The sequence below is a fragment of the Limulus polyphemus genome, unplaced genomic scaffold, assembly GCF_000517525.1.
Source record: "Limulus polyphemus unplaced genomic scaffold, Limulus_polyphemus-2.1.2 Scaffold2267, whole genome shotgun sequence".
Lineage (NCBI taxonomy): Eukaryota > Metazoa > Arthropoda > Merostomata > Xiphosura > Limulidae > Limulus > Limulus polyphemus.
Genome location: NW_013667877.1, coordinates 75,811 through 85,690, shown reverse-complemented (window position 1 = coordinate 85,690; position 9,880 = coordinate 75,811). Strand labels below are relative to the sequence as shown.

The 9,880-nt window shown below is 36.0% G+C and overlaps 1 protein-coding gene across 1 annotated transcript in view; it reads left to right on the top strand.

Moving 5' to 3' along the window:
* The window catches only part of LOC106466467, a 132,844-nt gene that overhangs the window by 49,007 nt on the left and 73,957 nt on the right, over positions 1-9,880 (top strand). The window contains exon 3 of the mRNA XM_013926754.2: positions 9,560-9,640. Within this exon, the coding sequence (XP_013782208.1) occupies positions 9,560-9,640 (81 nt within the window). The remainder of the gene's footprint in view (positions 1-9,559; positions 9,641-9,880) is intronic.

Genomic DNA, 9,880 nt, shown 5'->3' with positions numbered 1-9,880 from the left:
AGAGCAATGACGTAAGAAGGGGGGGCGACCCCCCACTTTCATTATGTCCCAGTAAAAATTAGGAAAATTACTCTCGGGAAAAGTGGGAGAGCGTATAAAATGTAATCTGGAACCTAGAGCTTCCAGGGCCCTTAGGTGAGCCCTGGGCCCCGTCCGTAAAGGGTGAACCTGTGGCGCACATTATCTCGTTTCGTTCGGTTAAACCAACCTTCACCCCCCCCCCCTCTAATTTGCCTATTACACCACCGCAGAGAGAAAAAAAAATCGCAGCTAAAAAACAAAAACTCAATAGATTAAAATTTTTTGCTTAAACTTTTATTTTAAGACGATCGTCGAGGAGGCACATATGTTCTGCATAATTGGTGTCGTGTCTGAGTTCTAGTCGTTAATTTTGCTGTACATGTGCTGTTTTGGTGGGATTTCTCACGGGAAGTTCAGGTCATGCATCGTTTCGTGGTGTGTGAGTAGGAAATCTAAAATAGGTAGAATTCCCATGTCGGACGTGGCCCTAGAATGTAGCGTTACCAACTATTAATCTGAGTAGTAACCATTTGGGTCCCGTTTTTGCGGGCCCGGCATGGCTCGCAATCTGAGGGTCGCGGGTTCGAATCCCAGTCACACCAAACACGCTCACCCTTTCAGCCGTGGGGGGCGTAATAATGTAACGGTCAATCCCACTATTCGTTGGTAAAAGAGTAGCCCAAGAGTTGGCGGTGGGTGGTGATGACTAGCTGCCTTCCCTCGTGTAGCTTTGCGCGAAAGTCAAAACAAACCAAATCCGTTTTTGCGAAAACGAGTTCCTTATATTGAGGTCATGGGTGCGCTATAAGAATAACAGTCAAGTTCAACTAGTCTTTCCTATGCCTAGGTTGTTATTCAGTTCGTCTTTCGCCTTTTACTGAACCTTACCGAGTCGGTGATTACACTATTATGGCTATTCGGTCACATAAAAGAAACCGAAGAGTCGGTGTTGTTTCCGTTGGTTAGCTGTCTTCCATCTAGTCTATCAGTTCAAACATGGAGACGGCTATGCGCAGATAGTCTTTTGTGTAGCTTTGCATAAAAATTATAAAACTAACAACAGATTTATCGTACGTTTGTATTACGCTGATTCCTGTCTGTTCGGGCAGTCATGGCCAGGTGGTTAGGGCTCTTGACTCGCAGTCTGAGGATCGCGGGTTCGAATCTCCGCCCCACCAAACATGCTCGTCCTTTCAGCCGTTGGGGCGTTATTATATTTCGGTCAGTCCCACTATTCGTTGGTAAAACAATAGCCCAAGAGTTGGCGGTGGGTGGTGATGACTAGCTGCCTTCCCTCTAGACTTTCACTGCTAAATTAGGGACGGGTAGCGCAGATAGCCCTCGTTTAGCTTTGCGCGAAATTCAAACCGTACCAATCCAGTTTGTTCACGAAGACGTACATGATGAAACTCTATATGTGTCTGTCACAGCGCCATCTATTAATACACAAATTTAATGTTTCATAAGGGTCGTCGACGCCTTTCGGTTTTTGGGTCCATATATTTTACCTAGAAACAGCTGATAACATTGTTAGACCTTATGAATGAAAGCGAAGAGGCATACGATTGATAACATTGTTAACTTGTTTGAATGAAAGTAGACAAACCCAGAAATGATATATCGTTGCAAGGTTGTATGTATAAGAACAGACTGACAACGTTGTAAAATTACTTGAACTGAATCAGAAAAGACTGTTGCAACTGTTGGTTGTTCGAACAGATTAGATATGGTAGTCAGCAGTGGGTTATTCGCAGATCGTTGAGAATGAACGAAACGTGATGAGGGAACACGGAAAACGTCTTGAAAATATCATCGAATTGTTTGACAATAACTTAAGTCTTCATATTTTAAAGATAGAGACTATAAAATATTCTGATATTAAGTCACAAGACCACTATAAAATTTAAAGTGAGATTATACTTTAAAGTAAAATTTGTCGATGTCACTAGCCAATAAGAACAGCAGTTAGGTACAATTTGTCGACGTCACTAGCCAATTAGAACAGCAGTTATTCAACTTTTCTGGATCTAACCAAATCAAATGACAACATTTTTTTGCGTCATGGGACATTCCACAATGCATAATTGATTTAAAACTGGTATATTTAAAATAGTTTAGAAAAAAAGAAAAAATGTTTAATTATTACTTTTATGGAACTAAGTGAAATATCACAAAGTGCAAATATGACTTTATTCTGGGACATTACCAATAGTTTTTAACATAATAACTAAATCACATTTAATAAACGATAAGATTAAGACTTTAGTAAACAGCTGATTAAATCTCCGATAATTGCTGTTCTTGTTAGAACAAATTTAAATTTATTTCTAGGCCTATGTGAATAGAGGCTGACAAACCTAAGGAATAAGAATGTTACCAGAAGAATATTTGATAACTTTTTTCAGATTAATTTCAAAGGATTTTATAAAATAAATAGTTTGATGCATTCTTGAAATTTTTTCTTCATTGAATTTTGTAAAATAAACAGTTTGATTCATTTTCAAGAAACTTATTCTTAAGTGAATCTTAGAAATCTAACAATTTATTTTTCATGAAACTTAGAAATATAAAGTTACTGAATCTCATGAAGCTTCACACAGTAAATTTTAAAAATAAAGTTTGTTTCACTCTCATGAAACTGCACTTGGCACATTTTAGAAAAAGGTTTAATTCATTCTCATGAAATTTTTCATTCCATGAATCTTAGAAAATAAACAGATTGAACCTTTTTCAAAAAACTCGTCAGTCAGTGGATTTGAAAAAAAATTGTTTTTGTTTTTTATGAAACTCTTCATTCATGGAAATTTAGAAAATGAACAGTTTGAATCATTCTCAAGAAACTTTTCATATAGTGAATTTAGAAAAAAGTTTGATTTTTATGAAACTCTTCATTTAGTGAATCTTACAAAATAAAGAAATTTATTCAGTCTTTTGAAACTTCAATCAGTACTTTGATTTGTTTTCATGAAACTCTTCATTCCATACATAATTTCTACCTCATATATCACAATTCTGATTTATGAATTCTCTTTTTAGAATTCCAATGACATTAGTTGTTATTGAGGTTGAGAATTCAAACTTCAGTGTATATCAGGTGAACATTAAGGTTTTAGGAGGAAAATTATTTGAAGTATTTATAACCCCATGTTGTGATTAAGACATAGTTACTGTTTAGGCAGTGTGCATTACAAGAGTTGCTGATCAGTTGAGTGGTGTCTTTAAAGATGGATACAAACTAAATGGCTTTACATAATTGGGGAAAAAATCAAGTTGAACAGTGGTTTACATTTTCTTTATGGTGATAAGACTAGAACCATGGACCTTAGGCTCCACAGTTTGGTACTCTAACCATATCTAATTGCTGCAGAATTGCATAGGTGAATTATAAGATTATATATATCGGGTGATTTTTCAAAGCCAGTTCCTTTGGCTGTGGTTTCGCTAGATAGTAGATAAGGACAGTGGGAATCTCGTTAGGTGGTTAGGGCGCTCGACTCGCAATCTGCTGGTTGCTAGTTCGAATGCTCTTCATCGAACATGTTCGCCCTTTCAGTCGTGGAGGCGTTATAATGCGACGGTCAAACCCACTATTCGTTGGTAAAAGAGTAGCCCAAGAGTTGGCGGTGGGTGGTGTTGGCTAGCTGCTAAATTAGAGATGAGTATCGTAGATAGCCCTCGTGTAGCTTTGCGTGAAAATCAAAAACAAAACAAAACAAACTATAAAAATAGCGGTGAAATCCCACTGATGCTTGGAGTAGCCCAGAAGTTGGTGGAAGGTACTGTTGACCAGCTACCTTTCATCTACTGTATCAGTTCAAAATTGGGGACGGCTAACGTAGATAGCTCTTGTGTAGCAAATTTCCGAAATAGGCTAGAAACATAATTGACATACCAAGCTACTTACGATCTGTACAAGGATACCAGCTTTCCAACGTCACACTGAATACGAATGTAAAAAAACGGGTGCTTCCAAATAAACAAGGGTTTTTGTGTTTGAAGCAGGTAATCAGGACGTCTTAATTAAAAAACAGCGAAAATGTTTCGTTAGAACACCAATAGTAATAACTTAGTCACCAAGTAACGTCGAAACCAAAACTTGTTAATTAAACAGTATACTGCAGTAAAAGCTAGTACGTAATATAAAAAATAAACCAATGAGGTTTGCTGATGGCTGTTTTCTTGTCCTTAATAAAGGTCATATGATTTAATTTCACATATTAAACTCATTGGGTATGGAGATTTATCTGCCTCTCGGCTAAACAGTGAAGTAACTTCACAACCAAGTCAAACTTTTCAACCAAAAATTCGGCGTCGAAGTAAGATTTTTCTCGATGTGCGACACCATCAATAATTTGGCCTGATAAGAACCAAATTTTGCAGGGTAGAATCGAGAACGTAGTCGAATAAACTGAGCAAGGCTTGCTGTAACTAGCAACTGGTAAAAATTATTCTGTTTGTAGAACTACTTGACATGGAAAGATGTAAGCATGTAAAGTGTTCTTGAAAGCTAGTCAGTGGCAGTGTTTGTAGAACATTTTGTGCAGTTACGATTTCTTCGCCTTCCAGTAGCACAGTGGTAAGTCTGTGGACTTATAACGCTAAAATCGGGGTTTCGATACCCGTGGTGAGCACAACACAGATAATCCATTGTGTAGCTTTATGCTTAACCATAAACAAAAAAAACAACAACAATACAATTACTTCAGTTACGGTATCCATTGACAATTAGTTTAGAAGAACGGGAGGAAATGGGAATTTCTACTGGTGAGAAAAAACGCTAGAATTACTTGGATCCAAAAAAGCTGTAAAGTTCTTATCTTGCAAGTTACATATTTGTATAATTGGTTATTAATAAAACATATTCCGTCCCTCTTCAGAAACTAAATTGTGAAGGAAGCTCGTGAATGTGATTAAGATGTTGCTTCTTAAACGTTATGTAAGGTTTGCTGTGACCCTTCTTAAGAGTCAGCCAAAACTTTGAGTTCAAGTTCTTTTCTCCTCCTTACACTCAGCTTTCCGGGGAGGTAAACATCATGCAACTTGTCAGAATCATACTTTATGTACCTGTCCTAGCGCATGTATAACCACAATACAAAGCGAGTGTTACTTAAACCTAACACAAGTAAATTCAAGAGGACATTGACGTTTGTGTTGTGAGTTTTAGGTCAAACGTGTTCACCCTCGAGAAAAATATTACGAATTGTTGAGAAGACAACTCCTAGTTTTAGAGAGGACACAATATAACTCTCTCTGATATATGTGTTCATATAAAAATGAAGTTAGGTAACTCAACCTATTCTTCCATTCGAACTTTTGGTTTTTCCGAATCTGTTTACAAATATTAACCTCGTTTGTCCTATATATTTTAATCATGTTGTGATTTAGATTTACAGAATATCTAATTTTTTCTGCGGTGTACAATTACAGGTTTATATTGTGTTTACAGGAAAATAGATGTTGTATTTTAATGTAATTGCACTTGCATAGAGTTTACCTCTAGCAAATGTTTCATGTTTAAAACAGTTCAATGTTCGTATTTTCAAAAGGAAATTAAAATTGACAGTTTAATGAAAGAGGTTGAAACAAAATCATAAATCGTAATTTCATGATAAAACGTTTCATTAGGCCTTTTTGTTAGCCGTGATTGTAACCGTATAACGTTTTGTTTTCTTTTTTCTAAATGCTTCGGTGCCAAACATGATAATCTATGAAATCAATATGTTTACACTGTAAGAATCTTTCTTCCCAAGTTTTATTAAAAAACTCATATTTAAGAATAACGTTCTTTACACGAAATTTTGTGTCCTTTCAATAGTACATTCTTTATAACTCGGTATTTTTCTGTATCGTCGAATGTTGCATGGGCCTGGTGGTTAGGGCACTCAACTCGCAATCTGGGGATCGCGGGTTCGAACCCCTGTGACCGAACATACTCGCCCGTGGGGCGTTATAATGTGACGGTCAATCCCACTATTCGTTGATAAAAGGGCTACTGCCCAAGAGTTGGCGATGGATTATTTTCACTAGCTGTCTTCCCAATCACTGCTAAATTAAAGACCGCTAGCGCAGATAGCTCTCCTGTAGGTTTTCACAAAATTCAAAACACACCCAACCAATCAAATGTTGCCTTATCTCCTATATTTATTTAAACGTATCTTTGTTTTTGGAGTACTAACGCTAATGTTTGTATTATATGTCGCTTAAATCGATATATATATATATTTTTTTTCAACAAATGATGACCAAGATAATGGTATTTGTTTACAGAAAGTTTAGGGTGGGATGTAAACATCGTAATGTTTTTTTTGAAAAAGTAGTCTAGACAGGTGCTTTATAATACCTTCAGTCGACGAAACAAAGGAGCTTGCGCCGAAACTAATGCCCGGCGTTACTTATGCATATATTTTGGTGGACAAAGCCTTTTTCGCCTCTAGTTAGGCATTTGTGCTTCAGTTTTGTACATTTTACGACCAGCGTCCATAGTTTATGGTACGGTATTTATCCTGGCATGTAATCCATTGGTGTTTGAAAAGAAACATTGGCAAATTGAAATATACAGCTTTCTTGACCAGTTTTTATATCCAATATTTAGCTAAGGAATGAGGAGTAAAATTTGAAAATATAATAAATTCTTCCCACCTCCCCAATTTCTCAAGAACTTAGGATGACAATAGTCATTTTTTGTTGTTAGCCTAATACATTACTTTGCTGTGTTTTTATTCAGACTTTTCTTTAGTTGGCCTAATATATTGCCTTGCTACGTTTTTGCTCAGACTTTTCTTTGGTTGGCCTAATATATTGCATTGTTAATTTTTACTCAGAGTTTTTACTTGACCTAATAAATTGCCTTGCTAAGGTTTTATTCAAACAGAGCACGTGGATTATTGAATATGCAAAACGAATTTGTTTATAATAGTGAAAACCTTTCTGTCCGTGAAGAGAGCCATGATCTGACAAGTTGCTGTTAGAAAAGTAATGTAGACTCGTTTTTTTTTAATGGAATAGTCACTGATGAAGCTGATTGTTCCAATAAACTAGTCCCATATGCTTGCTAATAATTCGTCGATATTCTCTGTGAAGTAACAGAACTTGTAGCGAAGCGACAATATTATCATAGAAGATTGATTAACAGACTGCGTAATATATATAGTTTTCTGGGGCCTTTAAAAGACTTTTTGTATTTCATTTTTATCTCGCTCTAGTTTATAAAAAAAAAAAAAAAAACACACTTATCCCTCCAATACAAAATCGTTGCCTATATTTCCGACTAACCCTTATTAGAGCCCGAGTGACATTTTGTCAGAATTGGCTTGTTAAATCTGTTCGTGGTCAGCACGTAATAGGCTAGAGCATGGTGGATCAAAATGTAGTGTTTAACTTTAAAGACGACGTCATACTTACCTGCTTGCAGATGCTCAAATCGTTTGAACAGTCAAATAGAAATAAAGTTTCTACGTATATCATCAGCACGAACAATTTTAGATCTTTATCTGTACCGCAGTAACTTAAGCGTTTGCTATGTTGTAAGTCGTGGTGATTCAACCCTTTTGAACAAAACTAAAATCTATATTTAGTGTTTCTTACTCGATGACACGCAGTGTGGAAAATATTAGAAACAAGTTACTTCACGCATGCGCGATGCGACATAGCGAAAAGACTTTCTACCTAAAATGCAAATCTGCGTCATAAAATGATGTTTCTTATATCATTTGAAACAGTCAAAATATATTGCAAAAGCCGACGCGTAGTGGGTGATCGTAATGCACAAAAATAGGAATAAGCAAAAGTTCACGGTGGGCACAAAGGACCAGACCAACCAACCACTGTCACATACATAATTAAAATCTGTATTACGGCTTAATCTCATTGGCTAATACTGTATTGCATGCGTGCATAATCTATATAGTATACGCGGCGCGCTGTACAAGTGCACCTGTATACCACGTGCTTTATTAGTCTCATGTTTGCGTTTTCTAGGGATAATTTTTAGCGCACTTTGTTCATTTTATGCTTGTTGAATTTATACATGTTGTGCACTGAATGCAGAAGATGGGAACAGGAACACAAGTTACCTCCTGTGCTGCGTTGTGAAAAACGCAGGTACATTCATAAAGATTTATATTTTCTTTGAAAATTTAAATTCATAATCACCAAAAATTATAATTTCAATCTATAAAACAAAGATGAAAGAAACCAGTGACGTCATATCAGCAAAATCACGACGTAGCACGTATCAGGGCCCATACAGCAACTGTAATAACCACGTAAGCGCCAGAGGGTTATAATTTGTACTTTTTATATCAATATTAATAATTTTTCGCCAAACATTTTACATTTCTTAAAAGAAGAAGAAAATCATGCCTTGGGTGGGGCGACTGCCTACCCTCCTCCAAATTGCCGCCACTGAAATAAACATAGTTAAGGTTATTTTAGGGAATATTATTTACGTTTGTTCTAACTCGTTAAAATAGGCTTAACTGCAGAAGTATCCACTTAGCCCACTTATATTAAGAACTCCGTTGTAGCTTAATTAAGTGGAAATGTGTGGGTGGAAGCCCTAGAAAACACTGGACCTAGTTATTCTATCCCTGGGTCTGGTACTTTATGTAAGAGCATGTGAACACTTCTGTTTGCTCCTGGCAAGCGTCTTTTCCGACTTCCCCCCTTTCTCTCTCTCCTGACGATTTTGCAACAACAGATTTCATAACCTGATAGATGTTAATTTTATTTCTCCCCATGTGGTTTCTCAAAATGACAATGAACACATGGGGTTAGTAGTAATCAACGGCTTTGTCATGCTGCGCTGGAAACAGTTTTCAACATTGTTAACACAGTACGAGGCTACTGGCCCTTGTTGAACTCGCAAGAGACGACTTCATAACAACTTGGTTGTGTCGTCTCTTTCATATAAATTTCTGCAATGTGCATATATATATTCTGTCCACAAGTTAAGAAAAAAACAGCATTATGTTATATAGCTTCTCTGCTCCTAGATAAAAAGAAATATATATATATTCACATTTTAGTACCAAATCTATTCGATGTAATAAAGTTGGAGAAATTCAGTGATTATACTGCAGACTAAGTGTGTTTGTTTTTACAGCATTAGCAGTATAAGAACAACAAAAATAAGATGTTGATAAAATAATCTTTACACGCATCGCCTTTATTTATATGAAATACGTTTTCGATTTTCTTTTTATGAAACTTAGGCAGTAAAATGGGAAACTTAAATTAATTGTTAATCAATTGTTAAAACATCATAATTTAAGTGAATCGTAGAGTATGTATAATCGTACTGTTTGTGATTTAAAGAAGTAACTTGTCAGTAAAAAGGATAGTCCAATCATACTCATTAATATTTTCAATTAATGGAATCCAGTAAATAAACGTAAATTAGAATCTATTGTCGATTTTTCATATCTATATATTAAGACTCCCATATTTTAGATCTAGTTAAATATTGGTAAGACAGAAAAGCGGCGTTCTTCAGATGAGTATGGACTGTGTTTATTTTATTTTTCTTGTTATATTTTAGGCTTCAAGAAATGTATCGAAATGTGGCTACCTTTTTGTTGCCCCTGACTTTGACTTCTCTGTGTCAATCAACAGAACAAAGGTAGGAAAGTTACGATTTAGACATCAAAAGATGGTGAAGGCCTAACATTTGTGATAAAAAAAAATCATGTAAACTGCACACATTTTTTCAATCTTAATTTGCCCATTTTGAACTCCAACTTAGTTAGGCAAAAATAGCCTTTCAGGTCTATCTTGTGTCATCCACAAGTCACTGCCCAAGAGGCTTTTCGCATAATACCAGAACTCGTCAGAGGAAATGTGAATACAACAACAACAAAAA